The 23,803-nt window shown below is 39.5% G+C and overlaps 1 protein-coding gene across 1 annotated transcript in view; it reads left to right on the top strand.

The window, feature by feature from the left end:
- The window catches only part of LOC103723483 (benzoyl-CoA reductase subunit C, putative (DUF630 and DUF632)), a 33,081-nt gene extending 9,603 nt beyond the window's left edge, over nucleotides 1-23,478 (top strand). Inside the window, exons 3-6 of the mRNA XM_008814400.6 lie at nucleotides 20,781-21,004; nucleotides 21,413-21,743; nucleotides 22,425-22,897; nucleotides 23,028-23,478. Coding sequence (XP_008812622.5) covers nucleotides 20,781-21,004; nucleotides 21,413-21,743; nucleotides 22,425-22,859 — 990 coding nt within the window. The 3' untranslated portion in view covers nucleotides 22,860-22,897; nucleotides 23,028-23,478. The remainder of the gene's footprint in view (nucleotides 1-20,780; nucleotides 21,005-21,412; nucleotides 21,744-22,424; nucleotides 22,898-23,027) is intronic.
- Nucleotides 23,479-23,803: the final 325 nt, after the last annotated feature.

The following is a 23,803-nucleotide window of genomic DNA, read 5'->3' as shown; positions in this document are numbered from 1 at the left end:
AAGGTTTCCACTGCATCCTTAGATACGGCTTAACATTCAGCTTCTAAGGTAGAATCTATAATGATCGGTTGTTTGGAACTCTTCCAATTTACTGAACCACAATTGCACATATTCTGATGTAGACTTTCTATCATCAATATGTGTGCATCCTTCTACCTTCAACTCTGATCTTCTCCCAAAGACCAAGAACATGTCCTTAGTTTTTCTCAAGTACTTAAGACTGTTCTTCACAGCTATCCAGTGCTTCTTGCCTGGATCCGACTGATATCTGCTTGTGACACTCACAGCAAGAGCTATATCAGGTCGTGTACATAGCATGGCATACATGAGGCTCCCTATTGCCGATGCATAGGGTATCTTGCTCATGCGTTGAATCTCTTCAGATATGTTGGGGCACATCTTCTTGGAGAGATGAATTCCATGCCTTAGGGGTAAGAGACCCCTCTTGGAGTTTTCCATGCTGAACCTCTTCAGCACCTCCTCTATGTACATTTTCTGTGAAAGGCCAAGCATCCTTTTAGATCTATCTCTATAGACCTTTATTCCCAAAATATAGGATGCTTCCCCAAGGTCTTTCATGGAGAATTCTTTTGACAACCAGACCTTGACCGAGGTTAGCATGGGAATATCATTCCCAATCAGGAGAATGTCATCTACGTACAGTACGAGAAAAACGACAGCACTCCCACTAACCCTTTTGTAAACACACGGTTCCTCTTCGTTTTTGATGAAATCAAACGTTTTGATTGCGTCATCGAAACGAGTGTTCCAACTCCGAGATGCTTGCTTTAGTCCATAGATGGACCTTTGCAGCTTGCAGACCTTGTGATCTCCATCACTGGAAGTGAAACCCAAAGGCTGTTCCATATAGATATCTTCATCAAGATATCCATTCAGGAAAGCAGTTTCTCGGAATCGATATCAGATATCGCCTCGTTGTAGGTTTTGGGATCCTGTATGCGATCCCTATCTCCCACTAGGAACATTTCCTCGGTATCCTCTTCTAGTATACCTAAGTATCTATCGGAAAGATGGGAGACCCTACTAGATCTACGAGGTGGTTGAGGGACATCGTGTACTGGCTCTGTATGAATGGGTTCTATAGGATCCATGACTCGTTGCTTTTTAGAGACTTTCTCTTCAAGCTCAATTTTCCTCCCACTGCCTCTATCAAGGATAAACTGATTTTCCAAGAAGATGGCATGACGGCTCACAAACATATTGTGATCCTCTGAGATGTAAAAATTGTATCCTAATGACTCTTTAGGATATCCTATAAAACGAGCACTTATGGTCCTAGCCTCTAGTTTGTCCGCCTGTAGTCTCTTGACGTGGGCCGGACATCCCCAAATCTTGAGATGACCCAGACTTGGTTTCTTACCATGCCATATCTCATACGGTGTGGTGGGAACGGATTTAGAGGGAACTCTATTCAATAAATAAATCGCTGTGAGTAAGGCATCTCCCCAAAGGAACATAGGTAAATCAGTGAAGCTCATCATGGACCTGACCATATCCAATAGGGTCCGATTCCTCCTCTCTGACACCCCGTTGAGTTGAGGTGTACCCGGAGGTGTCCATTGTGAGACTATGCCGTTTTCTTTGAGATAGTCCCGGAATTCCCCACTAAGGTATTCTCCTCCTCGATCTGATCGAAGAGCCTTAAGAGGTTTTCCAGTTTGTTTTTCTACTTCATTCTTGAACTCTTTGAACTTTTCAAAAGATTCAGACTTGTGTCTCATAAGATACACATACCCATACCGTGAATAATCATCGGTAAAGGTAATGAAGTAAGAATAACGTCCCCTGGCTAGCACATCGAATGGGCCACATACATCTGTATGTACTGGGGTAAGTATTTCAGTGGTCCTCTCCCCATGTCCTACAAAGGGCAGTCTAGCCATTTTTCCTTGAAGACAGGACTCGCAAACTGGATATGACTCGGAAGTCAATGAGCCTAAAAGCCCATCTTTATCCATTTTGTTCATTCTGTCTTCTCCAATATGGCCAAGCCTGAGGTGCCACAAATATCTTTGGTTTATCTCATCTCTGGATCTTTTGGATCCTTTGGCACTCACTTCTTGCTCGGTAACATTCACAGATACATCCATATGTAAATGATAGAGACTGTCGATCATGAAACCACGTGCGACTATTTTATTTCTTAAATAAATAGAACAGCAGTCTTTGTCAAATGTAAAAACATGACCTTCCTGTGCTAGACATGAAACAGAAATCAAATTTCTGCTAGCAGCAGGTACATAATAGCAGTCTCTAAGTAATAAACTAAATCCAGACGGTAGTCGCAGATGGTAGGTGCCCACAGCCACAGCAGCAACTTTTGCCCCGTTGCCAATCCGAAGGGTTACCGCACCTTCCGCCAGCCTTCTACTTTTCTTTAGACCCTGCATGGTAGTGCACAAATGAGCACTAGAACCAGAATCTATAACCCAACTAGAAGTAGAAGAAACCGTTAGATTAGTTTCAATTATGAGCAAGTCTATACCTTCTGAAGGTGTGTCACCTTTCTTGTTCTTCAGGCTCTCAAGGTATGAAGGACAGTTTCTCTTCCAGTGGCCTTCGACATTGCAGTGGAAACATTTTTCCTTTGTCGTCAGCCTTTTTCTTTTGAACTTCCTTCTTTGGCTTCTTGTCTTTCTTCTGCTTCTTAGCAGGCTTCTTTTTCTTCCAAGTAGACTTTCTCTTGGAACCAGAAGTCAACTCAGCAGCAAGGACATTGCCCCTTGAACCTTTCAAGGCTCCCTCAGCAGTTACCAACATGTTTATGAGTTCAGTCTTAGTGCATTCAATCTTATTCATGTGGTAGTTTACTATAAACTGACCAAATGAATCAGGAAGTGACTGTAGGATCAAATCCACTTGTAATTCCTTGTGCATGTCCATACCGAGCTTCTCAAGCTCCTCTAGGTCCTTGATCATGGTCAGACCGTGATCATGGACAGACTACCCCTCGCGCATCTTCGCTTTGAAAAGCCTCTTGGACACTTCAAAACGAGCTGTGCGACTCTGCTCACCATACAACTCTTGCAGGTGTGCCAGTATGTCCCTAGCAGTCTTCATATTTTCATGCTGGCATTGGAGTTCATTAGACATGGATGCCATCATATAGCATTTTACTCTAATGTCATCATCCAACCACTTTTTATGCATCTCACGCTGAACATCAGTAGGACGTGTTGGTAGTGTGGGGATATCTGAATCGAGTATGTAGCCTATTTTCTCACAGTCCAAAACAATTTTGAGATTTCTAAGCCAGTCTTTGTAATTGGTTCCGGTCAGTCGGTTGGTCTCAAGAATACGGGTCAAAGGGTTTGAAGCTGACATTGTATCTGCAGAGAGTAAAGATTCTAGTTAGACTTTTGTACTTGATCCTAATCTGTTCTAAGGTCTTTTAGAACAAATGTAACTCCCACTATTTTCTCGAATCCCTCACACTCCCCTGGTAGGGAAACGGAAATCCCACACGACTAGGGTTTCTAGTGGGTACTGCGGTTCCACCGATTTACATGCCACCTCACCTAACAGTTATTGGTGACACATAGATGGGTGAGTGTACAACTCTTGTACAATGCTTCTCAAGCATGTTGCAGTGTAACTTGGTCTCTAAGCCATGAAAACCTCACCTAACAGTTATTGGTCCCATCGCTTAGTTAAGTCAGACCCACCGTATAACCGTAGGAATAAAGTCGTCATTGGGTCCTCACCTAACAGTTATTGGTGCCCAACCCCACCTTTACCCTACAACATCTCATGTCTATAGAGAGGTCCAGCCCCCCGATGCAACTTGACCACTGTGTCCAGCCGAGACAAATCAACATCAGAAAGGCCTTAGCAGCTCTACTACAGTGGAAGACCTATTGACTTAATATTGGTTAATCAGGTCTTAGTGTTTGCAACTTGAGCCCTTCATAAGAGGTAATCGAACAATTGGCCAGGTAAGCAGGTGGGAGGCTCCCCTTACTCAGAGAGTAAGGTCCTAATTAAGTAACTACCTTTCATGCTTTCCTAGACACCAATTAGATCAATTAATCTAATATGACTTGCTCATGTCGGTTCACTCTCGACTTGATTGAGGAGGTTTTGATTTAGGTCTCAATTGGGTTTGCTACATCACATGTAAACCTATCTACCCGAGTCGCATTCACATCACATGCAAACGGCACATCACAGGCAGTTATAATCGCAGCATCAAATTAAAGCTAAACTTTAAATAGGTGATGATCATGGATTCTAGTTAGGTCGTATTACAAGCACATGCACGTCAATCGATCAAATGGTCTTGAACTCTTGAATTGGTTCCAAGCCTCCTTGATTCGATCCTTGACCAACTCTTGATCCAATCGCCATCAACCGCTTAGACCCCTGTTCATCTCATGCATCGTCTTCGACTTGATCGTTGACGTACATCACATCACAGAAATACAACCAGATGTAAAATAAAAATAAAAATAAATTACATCTCCTTTTAGGAGGCACGCAGGCCTCTCAAAACATCAAATAAGATGCATGCAAGCATCTGAAAAATTACATGACATCGCAGATCACATCGCAGGTCATTACATTTGATACCAAAAGGGTTTGAATCCTATGATCATCACCGTATGCAACAATTATAATTTTCAGATCTGAAAACTAACTGATTATATCATGACATAGGTCGCTGATCATGCTAATCATGATTCTAAACTTTGTAATCTCATTAACAACGCAATTAGAATCATCATTTTATCACATAAAAATCAGCATGCAAAAATCAGCACCCCTGAAAAATCTGCATGCAGAAATTTTCAGCATGCATGATCATTCAATTTTCAGATCTAATAAGCCTTTAGATATTTAATTCTTACCTTAATCTACGAAGCCTAGGCTCTGATACCACTGTTGGGAACCCGCCCATGCCGCTGATATTTCAAAACAAAAATCAGATGGCAGCGGAATCGGCATGCACGGGTTCGACGTTCATCGCATGAACGTTGTTTCGAGACCTTTCGTAATTAGGTAAGAATTAAAACTTTTTAAAACTATTAGGAAGATCAGATCTTCACCTTGCGCGGGTAGATGATCACCGCAAATCTGAATTCGTGGTTTTGGAAGAGGGTTCGCTTGAAGCCGTTCAAACGTCCGGCTTCTACGGGTATCCACACGAAGCAGGAACCGATCCAAGCTTTCTATCTCACCGGGGTGCTAGCTCCCTTGCAGAGATAACTTTTGATGGCTGATCTCCTCTCTTTCTTTCAACTCATGAATGTACTTGAGAGGAGGAAGAAGAAGGAAGAAGAAGAGGAAGAAGCAAGGCCCCTGCAGCCTACTTTCTTTTCCCTGCGTTGGAAGGAGGAAAGGAGGAAGAGGAGGGCGCCATGGCTTCTTTTTCCCTTCTTCTTGCTGGCGGCTGAACCAAGGGAGGGAGAGGGTGGCCACGTGATGGAGAGGAGGGGGATTCCTATATTTATTAGGTCAGCCCCCAAGAGTCCTCCTTTTATAACATCTAGGGCTCCTACAAGTTAGGAGCCCTTGATGTATTACCAAGAGGGGCGCCGGCCCCTCTTGTTGCCGCACCAAGAGATCCAAGGAGGAGGGGCGTGAGCCCCTCCCTCTCATGTTGCCCTAATCCTCATCTAATGAGGATTGGGAGGCCCTAATGTGGTTTAGCCTTAATCCAATTAGGCTTAGCCCAAGGGTGAACCAATTTGGATCCAATCTAGGCTAGTCCTAATCCAATTAGGACTTGAATGAACCATGACTCAATTGAACTCTTCAATCCTAATCCAATTAGGAGTCATGTTGATTAATTAGATTAATAATTAATTTAGACTTAAGGAATCCTAATCCAATTAGGATGTATTTAATTTTAGTCCTAATCCAATTAGGACTCTATTTGAATCCGAAGTCCTAATCCAATTAGGATTTCTAGGAATCCTACTCCAAGTAGGAATCCAATTTTAATTCAAAATTCCTAATCTCATTAGGATTGTAGGAATCCTATTCTAAGTAGGAATTCCAGTCCTACTCCAACTAGGATTCCCAGTCCTAATCCAATTAGGACTCTAGGAATCCTATCCGAAGTAGGACTCTTGTTTCAAGTCCAATTAATTAATTCCCTTTGTTCCTTCTTCAACTTCTTATCAATCAAATTGATTACTTGTGATTCCTAATCACGATTTCAACCATCGGATCGGTCAATACTTCTAGTGTGTGTGACCCCATAGGTTCTATTCTGACTGGTAGTGAGATATATTGTGATCTCTATCTCAATATCATTGAAAACTCCTTTCAATGGGTTGGAACGATTCCAACTCAACTTATTAAGGTTTATCGATCATCGAGATAATCCCTGTGAGTCCCACCATCCACCAGTGACACCTAGCAGCATGTAGTGGCTACCCAGCAGAATGGAATGATGAACCTCTAGGTGCAGTTAACGTGTGATACAGTCCTACTATCGTGGATCCCTACAGGACGGAGGTCATGGACAACTCGTCAAACCCCATCGTCTGTCATATGTCAAGATTTATTCGACTCGAGTTCGCTAATGGAAAAACTCTTTTTCCACTTTATATTACTGCCCTGGCCAAGGTCTTAGAACTCAGTCTAACAAATCACATAGGATCACTCCTCTTCTATCAAGGTCGATAGATTCCTTATAGGTGCATACCCTACTCCTACAGTGAACTTACTGCAGCCAATCTACACTGCATGGACCCATATGGCTAGAGACCATGTATGTGTGCAGTCAAACTACAATAACCTCACTGTGAGTAGCCGAAGCACCGCAGGTCAAAGGACCAGTCACACTACTGCAACATCAAGCAAGTCACTGACGAGTGGATAGACATCCAAGTGACTTCTTGTTTTGGTCACGCTCAGTACCCTTGTTCTCTAACAAGCACCTGCACTATCACTTCAGTGTCCCTACACTGTGGACTCAAGTCTCGTCCATCCAGAAGGAAAGTGATCTGTGCACTGATCGGATCAATCACCGTCCTCGTGATGATCCATTGATCAGGAGCATTTAGAAATTAATCACCAATGATACATGGCTTAAATTCTCAACTCTTGAGAATATGTATCATCATCTTATTAATTTCTTGGACGATTCATAGACACATAAACAATATGAATGAAAAGATGCCTTTTATTTATTCAATAATAAATAGTCAAGTACAAAATTATGTCCCTAGAATCAACAATGTGTCAGCCAAATTGGCTTCTAGGGCATACATCTAATATTATCTATTCTCAATCCAATGGCTATATTGATTAACTATTGTGTGTGAATACATCTTTTCCATAGAAATCTTATAATACTTAAAAATAACAAAAGATCTTACTATTTACAAAATGATTAATCATATAATTTATGGACCACTTGAGCTATTTTCAGCCAAACTCAAGTTTGATGCTTTTACTTCTAGAGCTCAAAATTTGAGCTTATCCTTGGCTGATTTAATAAGTGAGCCAATATCAAGTTGAATTTCCAGCCAAACATGATCTGCTCGTGAACAGCTTATCAATTGATGATTCTAACCGTATGCATCAGAAATTCAATGCCCATAATCAGAGCAAAGGAGCAGGATACAACTGAAATCACTATCAAATGCGACATACTTTATGGGAGAAAAAGAAGTATCACAAGATGAAGTAGATCTACACGAGGAGAATGCTGCCCTGGTAATTTAACTACAAGAACGCAACAGAAAGATTCAGATGTTATGAATGAAAGAAGAGTAGTTATTGCAGGAAAATGAAAAGGTTGAATTGGAAGTGATGGAAGCACTTAGATGTGTTTTGAGTTAAGGTGGTCTTGTTTTACTAATTATTAATTATATGTGGAGGTTGACGAGTCGTATTAATGTAGACCACCAGGTTTTATAACAATTGATCGGACTTCTTAAAATTGAAGTCTTTATGTAATTAGAAGTATCAAAGTTGAAATCTCATGAAAAGGCTACATGAGGATGGAAATGAATGTGTTCAAGTGACAAGTCAAGAAAGAAAGATCTACAGGGAAGGAAGAGATTCTGCTATATTATTGACATTCATTGCTTATCATTGTCATACTAGAATTAATTCCTAATTTATTATCCTAGTATTATCCCCGGCTTGTATAGACCTTTTGTTTTCAGTGATTGTTTTGAGTCTGGTTTGAATATGAATTCTCACAAGTTGCCATGGAGTATTTGAGTGGGTCTAGGAAAGCTTTGGGGAGGTGTTGGATAGTAAATTCAAGAGTAGGACCCAAGTTTTGTCCTACTAGGACAAGTGTGGAAGTCTATTTATATATATATGTTGTGGTGAACCACGATGCTGTGAGAACCTTAGATTAAAAAGGGGTGTCTTTGGTTTCAAGGAGAGAGTTTGTGGGTACACTGTAAGACTTCTTTTTGGAGCACAATGGAAGCCGACCATTGGTTCGGTTTGTCATAATTTCTCTAATAAATTTTGTTTGTCTCTCCAGATTTATATTTCTTGTCTATTCTTGGCATTGTGTTGGTGTTTTGTTCGTAAGATCTTGGGCCAGTGTGTCATCTATATTGAGATTGTACTGTTCTACAAGGCGTCTATCACGCTCCGACACATTGGCATGAGCCAAACACATGACAAATGGCTGCAAATCCCATAGGGCTTAGGCCCATAAGACATGCGAGTTTTTCTTGCATCTTTTAGTCCAAATATAGATCTTCCAAAAAGAGTTATTATAATTATAAGTGGTTGTGCTAAGATTTGGACCATCTAAAACCCAAAGATTATAATTTTAACATCAATATTTAATAATTTCATAAGTATGAAGTTAATCATTGATATGGTCTCCAAATCACCAGTAGATCTCAACAATATTTTCCAATACATAAATAAATCCAAATAAGGAAATTCAACTAAACCTAAGCTCTCCAGGACACTGCCCATAACCTAGTCCTTACTGCTTCTCAGCATTTGAAAGATGACCGGAAAAATAAAGTAATAAGCTAACAATCCTGCAAGATACCTCTAACACCTCTAGTTGGATCAAGCACAGAATAAAAATGTTTAGATAAGTGCAGATATCATAAAGGATGTAAATTGTAAATCAGGATAAGATTTCCATAATTGATTCACAGTAGTTAACAACTTAAGCAGTTAACTTTCAAAATAAGAGTGAAAAGTTAGGTTAAATATAACTGTTTAAAAACTATAATTTCATAAAATTTTCAAGAAATAATTATAGATACAACCCTCTCTCAGTCTTTGTGAGTATGGCCACGATTAGCCCTGTGACAAGGCTCGAAACCATATTTGATCCTGTGGTGCATGCTTGAAATCACATTTGGCCCTGTGATAGAGGTTCAAAAGAACTAGTTTCTGAATATATGTTGCGAATGATTGGCCCCGGTGGCTGTGCTTGAACCTTTTATTAGAGAGTAGCCAAGAATTTTGTGCATCAATTCTAAAACAATTTTTAGCCACAAATATGAGGTTTTCAAATACTCATAGGCTTTTTGAATATGTAATCATCAAGATGGTACAACATTGCGTAGTTTCATGATTCGACATGATACACCAATATAACATCTCTTTTTAACATATTTACATCATGAAAAATATAAATAGCATACTCGATAAAATTTTCCATGCTTGATTTATATTTAAAATTAATTCCTTATACAAGGTAAATCAAGCATAATATTTATTTTTAATCACTTTATAAACAACTCTATAAAGTTAAATTTTAAGAACTATTGTCATTTCAAATTGCAGATACATATTGTTTAGAGATGTGAATATGCTGATCTCACTAAATCAAGAACAAGTTTTAAAATAAATTTTCTAAAAATGTTACATGAAATGCATGACAAAACAGTAGGGTGATAGAGACACTTACAGATCTAGAGCGACAATGTTCAGAAATTTCCCCCAGCAAAAGGTTACACTTAACCTACAACAAATACATTGGTCATTAAGTTTCCTTTAAAATATCCTAAAGCATAATCCTTACAACCCAATCTTTCCTCTACTTTTAGGCATAGGGAAGGTCCTACTAGGTTGCACGACCCTCTTGGAGCTTTACAATCTAAGGTCCTTTCATATCAGGAATAATAATCTTAGATCTGCAAATCAATAGCTCTACCTTTAGATAGAGCCCTAATCTAGACACAGTCCCCTTGCCTAATATATAAGGACCCCCAATCGATTTATGTATCTCCTAAAATACAAGAATCCCTAATCTAAACATTCATCAACTGCCCTATCTTAAAATAATTAAAACATCGAATGAGGACTTAGTGATTACTCAGGCATAGGTGTAGAAACACTAGATGGATGCTCCTTGGAGATCATGGATTTTAGTCTCTTGATTAGAGAGAGAATGGTTAGATCCTGCACACAAATAGAGATATGACATAGAGATGTAGATAGAGAGGAGAGAATACTACAAATTGACGGTGATAGGGGAGATGTCCAGCAACCCATGGGATACATCTGCGGCATCATAGAGGAGATGTCTAGCATTGTCATAGTGAAGATGTTCGACAACGTCGTAGAGGAGACGAACAGTGGCATCACACGATGGTGCTTGAGGATGCTTGCACATAAGTTAAGCAACAGTAGGAATGAGGAGGAAGCAAGGAGAGGGGCACACAAGGGAGAGAATATAAGAGAGGAGGCATTAATATGAAGGGAATTAACATGTGTGGAGAGAGAAAAAGGAAGGTACTTGGGATTGTGGGATTACCTTGTCCATGTTTAGTGGTGCGAGCATATAGGGAGGATAATAAGGAAAGGAAGGGTGAGATATCATGTGGGGATTAATGTGTGCATGATTTGTTGGCATGAAGGGAAGAAAAAAGAGGAGAGAAAATAAAGGCATGTCCTTGTTGGTGGGCTGGCATGAGAAAGGAGGAAAGAAGAAAAAAAAGGGAAGGGCATGACTTGGTTGGCTCGGTTTGCAGGGAAGAAGAAGGAACGAAAGAGAGAAGAAGGAAGGCATGTGATGCGACTGACTGGTTGGTGAGGAGAGGTTGGAAAGAAGAGAAAGGAAGGTGCACTTGGCGAGATTGGATGGCTGGTGGGGTGATGATTGGTAACAAGAATAAAGGAGGAAGAGGGTGTGATAGCTGCTGGTATGTTTGCTCAATGGGCAAAAGAAGAGGGGCAACAACACGGTTTGGTTGGTTAAGGAGAAAAAGGAAAGAAGAAGAAAGGAATGAAGGCACTTGGCTAACTTGGTTAGTAGGGGAAAGGAAAGAAGAAAAGAAAAGGAATAGAGGATTGCTGGCCCGTTCGGTCGGGAGGAAGGAAGGGGGGGGGGGGAGAAAAGGAAGGAAAGAAAATAGGGGAGAGGATGATTTGAGGTGGGGTGGTGGTGGTGGGAAGAAGCTAGTGGTTTTAGGGCGTTTCATCATACCCTTTCAAAGGAAATTTCGTCCTTGAAATTTTGACATACTAAAGTCTTTGAAGTACTTGGGGTACTTTTTCTAGATTTCCTTCTCAAGCTCTCAAGTTGCCTCCTGCCTTCAGCGATTGCTCCACTGGACCTTAACATTTGGAATGGCACGCCACCTCAAAACTTGTTCCATTCTATCCACAATTTTCATTGGTTACTCGTCATAAATGTGATCTTCTTTGAGCTATATAGGCTCGAATTCCACCACATTGCTAGGGTCTAACACATTTTCTAGTATAGAAACATGGAATACATTATGAACTCTACCAAATATGAATGGTAGAACTGGGCAGTAAGCTATCTGACCCTTTTTAGGATCTCGAATGGACCTAAATATATGGAACTCAGCTTGCCCCGAACTCTGGAGCTCATCGTTCTAGGTGACACCTGAAATAATACATGATGTCCCCACTTGAAATTTCAGGATTATGCTTTTATCAGCATATTTCCTTTTGCTTTGAGCTGCAAAGTCATTTTCTGATAAACTGAATCTTCTTAATAGTTTATTGAACATTTTCGTGCCTTAATAATCTTCTTTCACCAATGTCGTTCCAACATATAGGAGATCTATAACTACTCCTATACAAAGCTTCCAAAGGAAGCTATTTGGATGCTGGCCTAATAACTTTTGTTATAAACAAACTCTACTAAGAGTAAGCGATATCCTAAGAACCCTTTAGATCCAATACACAGGATCTCAGCATATCTTCCAGAATTTGGATTGTTCTCATTGACTGCCCATCAGTCTTTAGAGTGAAAGGCTACATTGAATTCCAACTTGGTTCTCATGGCACGGCGCAAAGTCCAGAATTAAGGGATAAATCTTGTATCCCTGTCAGATACAATAGACATTGGAGCACCAAGGAGCCTTACAATCTAATCAATATACAACTTTGAAGCCTCTTAAGAGAAAAACCGACCTTAATAGGCAAGAAATGTGTTGTCTTTGTTAGTTTGTCTATAATTACCTAAATGGCATCACTGCCTTTAGAAGTCTCAGGTAGGCCTTTCACGAAGTCCATAATTATATGCTCCCACTTCCATGTTGGTATAGAAAGAGGTTGTAGCAGCCCCACATGCTTTTGACGCTCAGCTTTTGCTTCTTAACGAACCAAACAATGTGTGACATATGAAGCAATTTTCATTTCATGCCATCCACTAGAAATTCTCTTAAATATCTTTATATTTTGGTACCTCCAAGGTTCATAGTGTAAGCAAAGTTATGGGCCTCCTTCAGAATCTCTTGCTTTGACTTTGGATTCTTAGAGGTGTATAATCTATTTACCAAATCTCATAGAACTATCCTCATTATACTGAATTCTGGTTGGGCACCAGATTTTATCCCTTCTCTAATTTTCTGCAATTCTAGATGTTCTCCTTGAGATACCTTGCTTCTCTCAATCAAGATAGGCTGCACTTTAAGGGTAGCAAGCTAGGCATCAAAATTATACAACTGCACCTTGATTCTTGGCCTTTCCAGGTTTTTTAGGATATGCTTCTGTGAAGTGATCAGAGCTGCTAAGCTATTCAAGAATTTGCTGCTCAAAGCATCTGCCACTATATTTATCTTCCTTGGGTGATAACTGACGACCATATCAGAGTCCTTTAACGACTCCAACCACCTCCTCTATCTCAAATTCAGCTCATTCTAAGGGAAGATATACTTTAAGCTCTTGTGATCCGTGAAGATCTTGTTAGGTTCCTCATATAGATAACAACAAATTTTTTTAGCAAATACTGCCGCTGTTAACTCCAAGTCATCAATAGGGTAGTTCTATTGTTATAACTTTAGCTACAGTGAGGCATAAGCCACCACCTTCCTGTTCTGCATTGGAACACATCCCAAGACTTTCTTGGAAGTATTAGTATCAATAGTGAAGCCTCCACTCCCGAAAGATAATGCGACAACCGAGGTTGATACAAGCCACTTCAACTCCTAAAAACTCTGTTCATGTTCTTTTGTCCATTCCAATTTGGCCCCTTTGTGAGCCAAGTGAGCTAGAGGCACGGTGATGCTAGAAAATCCTTCAACAAATCTCTATAGTATCCATCTAGCCCAAGAAAATTATGGACCGGATACATTAGTTGCTCGGCTCCATTCTACCTAGGTTTCCACTCACTTTGGATCCACAAAGATGCCATGTTTAGAAATTACATTGCCTAGGAAAGAGATATTTTCCAACTAGAATTCATATTTTTAAATTTTGCATAAAGTCTGTTCTCCTAAGGTCTGCAACACGATCCTCAAATGCTTCTCATGTTCTTCATGGCTCTTGGAGTACATCAAGATATCATTAATGAAGACCACCACACATTGGCCCAAGCAGGGTTTGAACACTCTTTTCATTGGATTCTTAAAAGCCATAGGGGCATTTGTAAGTCCAAAGGGCATCACTTGAAATTTATGATGCCCACTCCTCGTCTAGAAGGCTGTCTTGGGCACATCATCAGCCTTGATGTTTAATTTATGGTAGCCGGATTGAAGGTCAATCTTTGAAAAAACCTGTGCACCTTGCAGTTGATCAAAAAGATCATTTGTCCTTGATAAGGGTATTTGTCCTGGACCGTCATCTTATTAAACTCTTTGTAATCAATGCATAACATCATTTTTCCAGCCCTTTCTTGACAAAAGGTATGAGTACTGCAAGGAGAGACACTAGCCTTGATGAAGCCCTTATCATGCAATTATTGAAGTGCTCATTTAGCTCCTTCAGTTTCGTTGGGGCCATTCATTATGGAGCCTTAGAGATACGTCCAGTGCCAGACAATAAATCAATAGAGATTTCTATCCCTTTATTTGGAGGCAGTCCTGGCAAATGTTCTAGAATGACATCTGGAAGCTCCTTATATAGGGATGCAATCTAATTTTAACTCTTCTCGTTGAAAGTCAATTACTGTGGCTACAAACCTTGTACATTCTTTCCTTAGTCGTCGACTAACTTGCATAGAAAGAGATCACCCAAGAAGGGGCATTGACACCACTGTAGGTGAAACTGAATTCTATTTGCTCTAGGATCTGAAAGGCCACCCTCTTTCCAAAAGCAGCCCATTGTGACATGATAAGAAGCCAACCAGTCCATCCTGGGGATGATACCAAAGTCTTTCATATCTTGGTCCATTAAGTCAGCTAAAAGTTCATGATCTTTGATGCTCATAGTACAAGACTTGCAGACTATATCAATCACAATAATGCTTCCATTTTGGGTGGAGATATAGCTCAGAATCTAGAGGCACAGGCACTATCACAAGATGTGGGTAGCCCCAGGATCAATCTTAATATAGGCATATGTAGAGGATACCCTAATGATAACTATCAAAATTCAAGGTTTAACTATTACTCATAACCCGAACTAAACTAGACAACATGATTCATAGCTAGCATAAGAGCAATTATGCATATACTTAAGCATTAATAAGCATAATAATTCATTAGGGTACCTATCACCATTGCATTTGATGCTTGCACTCCATGCTGAGTTTGGGCTTAGATCGGAGCATGTCTGGGGCTTCTGCCTCGCTCCTTGATCTTCCTTGTAATGGTAGTTTGACCAGTTTGAGAAGTCCACCCAACTGGAGGAGTTAGGAAAGATCATGGCCTCAGTGTAGTCTAGGATGTCTAACCAAATGGGGCTCATGTGATGAGGGTGCTAGCCACATTAAAAACAACCCCTGAGAACTGACGACCTTTCCTCTTAGTGTAGAACCCATTACACTTGCCACACCATGACCCCCTTCTCTACCATGCCCCATCATTATTTTTGAAGGTTCCTTGCCTCTTGGGTTAGTTACTAGAAGGTTGACCACCTTGTTGCCTGCCAAATCTAGACCTCTATTTTAGATTATGGTCTCTCTCTTGTTGCACACTATCCACCTCCTCTAGTTTCTCTTTGTTCGCCATTTCCCTGAATATGGCCAGCTCCAATGGCTCAATAACAACCCAAATCTTTGGCCTCAGCATTCTATTGAATATTCATGCCTTGCTGGCATTAGTAGCCACAAGCTCTAGAGCAAATATGGATAATTCAGTGAACCTGGCCTTGAACTGGGCCACCGTCATACTCCCTTGTGTCAGCCTGATAAACTCTTATGATATCTAATACTCTGGGGGTAGTGCATGTCCAAGAATTCTTGATGGAACAGCTTGGAGAAAAAGGGCTTTGTCTCATTCTTATGCTCTCTTGACACCTTCCCTTTTTTTATAGGCCCCACCCTAAAGCTAATAGAAGGTGAAAGCAGACCTTTTCTTGATTGGTGCAGTCTGTGGTGGCACAACCTTCTTTATCTCCTTTAATAGTTGGTAGGTTTTAGTAGGTTCAAGGGATCCCTCAAAAGATAGGTGGTGCCATCGTCTTGACTTTAGAGAACCCCTGTTCTTGCCTTGAGGGACGACCACCCTTGGTAAATGTTTTATAATTGTAAAAGACATTGGTAAGATTTGGAGCATCCAAAACTCTAACATACTAATTTCAACATCAACATTTAATAATTCCATAAATATTAAGTTTAGTCATTGACATTGTCTTCAAATCACCAGTGGATCGTACATAATATTTTTCAATGCATGGATAAGTCCAGATAAGGAAATCCAAGCGAGTCCTAAGCTCTCTAGCACATTGCCTATAATCTAGTCCAGGTTACTCAGAATTGAAATAGGACAAGAAAAATAAAATAATGAGCCAACAGCCTAGTAAAATACCTCTAACACCTCTGGTTGGATCAAGCATATAATAAAAATATTTAGATAAATGAAAATATTACTATTAATTCATAAAGGAAGTAAGTTATAAATTAGGATAAGATTTTCATAACTGGTTCACAATTAAGGCTTGTTGTACCGATGCTTACTATCTTATACAGGGCATATCGTACCGTACCGCTACCGAACTAAGACTTGGTATAGGGGGCATACGGAGTCTCAGTATGCTGAACTAACCTCTATACTAGATGTACCAGCACTATACCGCCATGGTATTAGTATGGAATTTGTTTCCAGGATTGTGAACCTTGCTTTTGAATATTTCAATACCTCATTTGCGGCTAAAAAATTGGTGGGAAAAATTTTTGGTTACTCTCTAGTTTGATTATGATTCGGTCTTAGCCAGCGAGGCCGATCGCTTGCAAATATATATTTAGAAACTAGTTTTTTCGAGCCTTCATCATAGAGCTAGATGCCTACACCAAAAGGGCAAATGTGGTTTCGGGCCTTATCATAAGGCTAATGATGGTCATAATCACAAAGACTACGATATCTCAATAGCTTATATTTAATCTAGTTTTTCACTCTTATTTTAACAATTAATTACTTAAGTTGTTGACTATTGTGAACAAGGTTTGCTGAATCGATACTAAAGGGTGTATTGGTCGGTGATCAGTTCAGCATGGTATGGGTTTGTACCACATCATTCTGAGGCATATCAAAAACAAGGAGAGGGAGAAAGGAGAGAAGAGAGTGAGGGAGAGGGAGGGAGCAAGGGGGAGGGTTGAGGATTAAACCTTGACCTTAACCCTAGCGGAGCAAGGTAGAGTAAGAACGAGAGAGCCAAGGGACCTCCAAGGGACCCTAACGGAGCGAGCGAGAGAGTGAGAGAGATGGAAAGGAGGGGATGCTTACCATTGACATCATCGGGAGGGGGGAGCATCATTGATGAGTGGAGGTGGGAGGTGATCTATGTAAGGGAGGGGGGCTTCTCTCAAACACGATAGAGCTCAGGGAGGGGCGATTGTGAGTGGGCCGGATAGGGGTGGTGGGGTTCTCGAATGATCTGAGTGAGAGAGGAGGGGGGTTTTACTGAGCCAGCTGGGGAGGGGGGAGGGTTTAATCAAACGGTCGGCCTTTGTTTCGAGCCAATAGGGTGAACTATCTCGATTTTCTATAGGTTCGGTTCAGTATGCCCCAAGCTAGGCAGATCGGGTTGGTGCGGCCAACCCTAGGGGAGAGAATACTATATGTTAGCGGTGGCTAGCAGTTATAGAGGAGACATCTAATGGCACCGTGGGAAGATATTTGGTGTTGTTGCAGGGAGACTTCCAGTGGCATTACATAGGAGATGCTCGGTGATCGGTGATGTCATAGGGGCGATGTCTGATGGTGTCACAAGGTGGTGCTAGGGGATGCTCGCACATGAAGAGAAACAATGAATAAGGAGGAAGTAAGGGGTTCAAATTGCTTAGGGTAAAGAGAGAGATGTTGACGTGGGAAAGAATTGGAGGGAAGAGGAGTGGATGAGAGATAGAAGATAGGAGAGAAGGAGGCATTGGCATGCGTAGGAATCAACACGTGTGGAGGGAAAAGAAAGGAAGTTCGCTGGAATTGTGGGGTTGTCATGTCCATGAGTTGTGCAACCATGTGGGGAGGAAAATAAAGAAGGGATAGGTATTGCAGATTAACACGTGATTTGCTGGTGGGCTAGCATGCACGGAAGGAGGAAAGAGAAAAAGGGAAGGGCATGACTTGGGTGGCTTGGTTGGTAGGGAAGACGGAAAGAAAGAAGGAAAGGATGAGGAGCAATTGGTTGGCTAGCGAGGAGAGGAAAGGGAGAAGAGAAAGGAAGGTGCACTCGGGGGGATTGACTGGCTAGCAAGGAGATGATAGGAAGAGGATAAAAAAAGAAGGAAGAGGGTGCGACAACTACTGATCCGCCTAGTCAATTGGTAGGAGAAGAAGAGGGGCAACAACATGGCTGGGTAGGTTGTCTTAGTTGGTAGGGAGGAGGAAAGAACAGTGGAAAGAGGGCTCTTAGCTTGGTTGACAGGGGAGAAGGAAAGAAGAAAATAAAAGGAAGAGAAAATTGCTGGCTTATTCAGTTTGGGAAGAAGGAAAAAGGAGGGAAAAAAAGGATAGAAAGAAAACAAGAAAGAGGAGGATTCGGGGGGGGGGGGACGAGAGGGGGGGCGTGGACAAGGTGGTTTTAAGGTGTTTCGGTATTTGAGCTAGGTGGAATACTCTATATTTATAGTTCGACATGGTTCTAGAGTTTCCAGTAATTCCTTGTACCTATGTGCAAACATGTCGACTTTGTGTTCCAATATATAAATTGTGATGGCCGATTATACCACTATCATTATGGTTAACTTTACCATTTCTATCCTACTTCAAATGAAATAACAGTTAAAAACAATTGTTATTTAAATTCCTATTACTGCAAGTTATAATGGAACAAAGGTCCTTTGATACAGTTAATAATGGCTGCTGTTTATCTTAACCAACAAACAGCATATCATATCCCTTCTATGTAGGATAATGACTTCACATATCAAGACATGATCCACTAGATCGAAGAATATTTTGCATTGAACTTTTACTAAGATAAAGTTTAAGGTAGTAGTTGGTGACCCAAATGGGATCACTAGGCTGATCTTAGATCGTTGGTGACCCTTATCTTGGGACAATCTGATCCCTAATAATTTAAGATCATTCTGTTTGGTGTACTATATTTTAGTGATTAAAGATCTTCGTGTATCTATGAATAACCTGTTTGGTATTTTATGGAAATCCAAGATCACTAGCCATATAATACAAGAACTGCCACTGATATATTCCATAAAAAATATTTATTACTCATATAAAAATATTATAATAAATTATTAAAATATTTATTAGTATATTAAATTATTAATTATTAATATATTCCATAAAAATAAATTTATTGATTCTCTAAATTATTAATCCTATAAAATATATTAATTGTTATTATATAATTAATATGTTCATTTATATTTATAATATATCATTATTTTAATATTAAGATTTATTTTGAGTAGAAAAATGAGGAAAATAGAAGTAATATATTAGATAATTTCATAATATAAATATATATCTGTTATAATTTAAAACTATAATTGAATAATAATATAATAGTAGTATGATTAATAATTTAATATAATAGAATATATATCATAAATACTATATATGTAATATCAATATAATATAATATATATAATATTCATATGATATATTAATGTTATATTGATATATTAATATTTTTTTGATCGAGGCATTTTTGTTCTCAAATTCCAGCTTAAGATCACTTTTCTAGGATGATCTTGGATACTCGTCCTCAATGATGGGTTTTCTATCTCCAAGTTAGGTGGTGGTTTGAGAAGTGGGGGTGATTTGGGATCACTGCTATGTAGGATCACCATGGTGCCGCCAAACATGGTGATCTTGTCACCTCCACCCACATCATCCTTGATTTTGGGGTCATGACCCCATACCAAATGCCCCTTTAAAGAGTTTGTGCTAAATCCTAGCCTAGACAACTTAGGGCAAGAGGGGGGACTTCGATTTAATCTATCAGGACAATTGGTTAAAGGGTGATTCATTTAATGAGCCTTGCAATTGAAGCTTGTTCAACTAGGGGGCGACTCTTGAAGATTTAGTTGGGCATGGAATGTGGACATGAAGAGGAAGGAAAACAAACTTTGATAGCGTTACACAAGAATAAGTTAAAAGCCAAGAAGACAGATTGGCGCACGATCCCATTCATGAAAGTTTGTAAGCTTAAATAAATCAACTATTTTACTTTTTCATCTTCAACCCTATTCGCCATCTTCCTCCTTTATTTAAATGTTAAAATGGCTCCAATTCACCTTTTCTAGATGCTAGCTTGAATGCTATTTCTCTTGGCACTGTTATTTTGAGATTTTTGGTTCCAACTAATTCCTTCCATATAATTCATTGGAGATAACCATGTTTAGAAGATCTCTTTTCTCCTTGTTAGAGATGTTTTATTTTTTTGTACCAATTTTCTGAGCATTAATAATATTCAGTTTTTTCAACCTTGTACAAATGCAGACTGTTTTCCTCCTATTTAAGCTGTCTCGTATCAATTCCCTTTTTGTAGTCAGAACACAATTGTCTCGACCTACTGGATCATAGCTATTTATAGTTGGACACTTGGTTCACACCTTCTCAGACGAGAATGGCTCTGAACCTTAGAATTTCACAATAATCCAAAAAAGGATATTTATTAAGATCTGGGGTTTATGCAGATGCTGGAATGGTTAATTTTGATAAAAAGATTACCAACCTATCGTAATTCTTGTTCAAAGTGAGTGTGATAGTTTGTTTAGATTAAGTTCTCAAATCCTCTCCTGCATATTTCTTCAGCCTCTACCAGTTTAAGTTGGTGGGAAACCTGTTTCAGCATCTGTTTCAGATGAACTTATTAAAATCCAACCGCTATTGGATCAAAATTTTATATTGAATGAAATTTTAAACAGTGCCAGTACTTCAGGATGCTGGAACTCCATTAATCTTAGATTGGTGTTCTTTTGGAGAAATGACTATTCTTTCAATTATCAAGTGAACAATGGTGTATTTCTAATGTTATTTAATTTGCAGGAGGATGAGATTGCTAAATTCCTGCACAAAAAGAAAACTCTGTTACTGCACAAGCTTGAAGATGGAGATCATGACTGGTTGAAGACTGAGAAAACTCGATCGAACATTGAGGAACTGCAATGTCGAATCATTTCTTTGCAGGAGTCAATTAATGGGACATGTATGTCCATTTCCAAGCTTAGAGATGAAGAGTTGCATCCTCAGTTGGTCGAATTATCTTCGGGGTAAAGTTTACAATGATAACCTCTAATTTTTTTGACTAATCATAGGCTTAGCATGTAACCTTTTGGAGATAGGTAGTCAATGAACTTAGAGCACATTACTTTTATAATAACTTCCAGTCGATCCTTTTATATCCGTAACATCCTATTTGGTTCTTATTTCTGCCTCATTTATTGTAATTTACAACTGAGTTGCATGAATGTTACTGGCAGATTCCTTCACACTTGATGGATTGAGGATTTTACTTCATTTGTTTTATCCAATAACCTAATTTCTATATTTCTAGCTACACATGCTATGAAATCTTCATTGGGTATTATGGATACAAACAGTATTGGATACTTAAAATGTGTTGGCATTGTCTGTGAATTCATGTCATATGATCCATCTTTTTCTCCCTTCTCCCAAAGGCTGGTGCAGATGTGGAGAATGATGTATGAGTGCCATCAAGTTCAGAACCATGTTGCTCAGCAGGTCAATCTTTTAGACCACCATCCTGGCACTGAACCAACAACTGATTCCCATCGCCATGCCACAGCCCAGCTAGAAACTGAGGTCACTTCCTGGTACAGTTCCTTCTGTAACCTCCTTAAATCTCAGCGCGAGTATATAAGCATTATCAACCAATGGGTCAGACTCACTGACTGCCTTCCGGATAGTAATGGTATAATTGGTTCTGCATCTGGCATCCATGGCCTTTGTGAAGAACTTCAGTGTGCCTTTGACAGACTACCTGACAAGGTACTCTTGCTTGCTCTAAAATATTTTTATTTGTTTCAAATTACTTATGGATAGATAGAATCAGTTTAACAAAGGGAACACATTCTTAAACAACTCTAGGTGTGCATGCAGTTTTCAGGCATAAACTTGTTTGGGTGAATTAGTTCTAGTACTTTTAGCCATGACTCTACAATAGAAATCAAATTTCACTGAGATCTATGCATGATGTATCAAATAGTTTAGTTAGAAGTGTTGCCTGTATAATTTACCTGTATTGCTGGATGGTAATTGTTTGAGGACTTGATTTTCATGGGCACATGTTTTTACTTTCATTTTTTTTTTTCAAATGAAATTACTCGAGGTCAATTTCTTTCATATGTTTTTTACATCATTAAGCAGAAGAAACCAACCAATGGGAATTAAACTTTTGCATATTCAGTGACATAAACCTAAAAGCTAAGTTGTGGCAAAAATACATTGATGTGGAAGATAATAGAACAATATTATCGAGATCATAGTCCAAATGGTTAAAGGATCAGACCTTCCATAAATTTAAATATGGTTCTCTTGTTAATTTAATGTTCCTGCATTTGAACCTCAACCGAAGACAGGGAGACAAAAGAATGTTACAATTCAAATCTTTACCCTATGAAGATTCATTTAATAGGAAAACTTGTTTCATTGATGTTTGAATCCAAACAGGTAGCAGCTGAGGCAATTAAGAGCTTTGTATCGGTTGTCCACTCCATTGTCCTGCAGCAGAATGAAGAGTGCAACCTGCAGAAGAAATCTGTCCGCCTTGAGAGCAGGTTGGAGAAAGAATTGAATTCACTTTGGGAGTCGGAGAAGCACAATGAGCATACAATTGAAAATCCAGTTCAAGTTACAGATTCGGATCACCACCCGTTGTCGACAAAGCATGGAAAACTGGAAGCTTTCAAGAAGAGGGTGGAGGAAGAAAAAGCCAAGTATATGAACTCTGTTCGCATGAGCAGAGCCATGACCCTGAACAATCTACAAACAAGCCTCCCAAATGTTTTTCAAGCTTTGATGGGGTTCTCCAGTGTATGCGTGCAGGCTTTTGAGGGCATTAACCGATCCAGTGAATCTGCGACGAGCCACTCAGAGAACATTTAACCTTTATGCCCATAAACCTCATAGTCTAATGTGATGGTGTACGTAGAAATTTTTGTCTCAATTGATTTCAAGATTTCCAGTACCTTGCCCTCTCCAAATTAATATTAGATTGGGAACTCACAAGTCGTTATTTTTTTGTATTTATGTCGGTTCCTTTTGATGTTCCAGGGCTCTTGAAGCCAGTTGATCTGTACTGGAGAAAAAAGGTGGTTGTGTATTGTGAGGTGCCACACTTACAGGTGTAGATGCACTCTATGATGACTTCAGCTCGTTGTTTTTGAGACAAACCATTCGTTGCATTTTGAGAGATGAAGCCTTTGAAAGATACAAGCTGTTGAAGGAATTAGAAAATCATGGGGAAAAAGAGTAGATATGGGCATGTTTTCTTTTTTGATTCATTCAAGATGAATATATGGAAGGGGTTTCAGTTATGCTTTATAATTTCTTGCTGCTTGAAATCACTTAGTATCTTGTCCTTGCACAATGCTGTTTAATTTCGTTTTCTGTGCATAAATACCCTTTGCATAGAGACCCTTAGAAACACCTGCTCGCATGTCATCTGAAAACTGAAAAATGCCATGTACACTGACCTACAATTTTAAAACCTGATTGTGTACAATCATTGCTAGTGCCTCTTTTGTTCAGTTGTGATCTGAGTTGATCTGACTTTGGCTATTTGCTTACATGAAGTGGAAATTGATCATCCTACTGCATTAAGGTTATTTAACTTTTGCTACTTTACATTCAAATTTGAGTACTTCATTCAACATTTTGTGTTATAGCCTCCAGCGATATTCCAACAATCAAGAGGCATATTGATGGAATGATGCCTAAAGTTACCTTGTGGACTAAGCATATATTATAGTATCAAACATAGAAATTCTGTTCTTGTACATAGCATGTTGTACATTGACAGCTTCATAGCATGTTGTTACCCCACCAAG

Source organism: Phoenix dactylifera, chromosome 14 (genome assembly GCF_051530095.1).
Source record: "Phoenix dactylifera cultivar Ajwa chromosome 14, Ajwa_hap1_PhDact_Kaust_v1.1, whole genome shotgun sequence".
NCBI classification, from domain to species: Eukaryota; Viridiplantae; Streptophyta; class Magnoliopsida; order Arecales; family Arecaceae; genus Phoenix; species Phoenix dactylifera.
The sequence above is the reverse complement of the archived record's forward strand: the minus strand, read 5'-3'. Positions and strand labels throughout refer to the sequence as shown.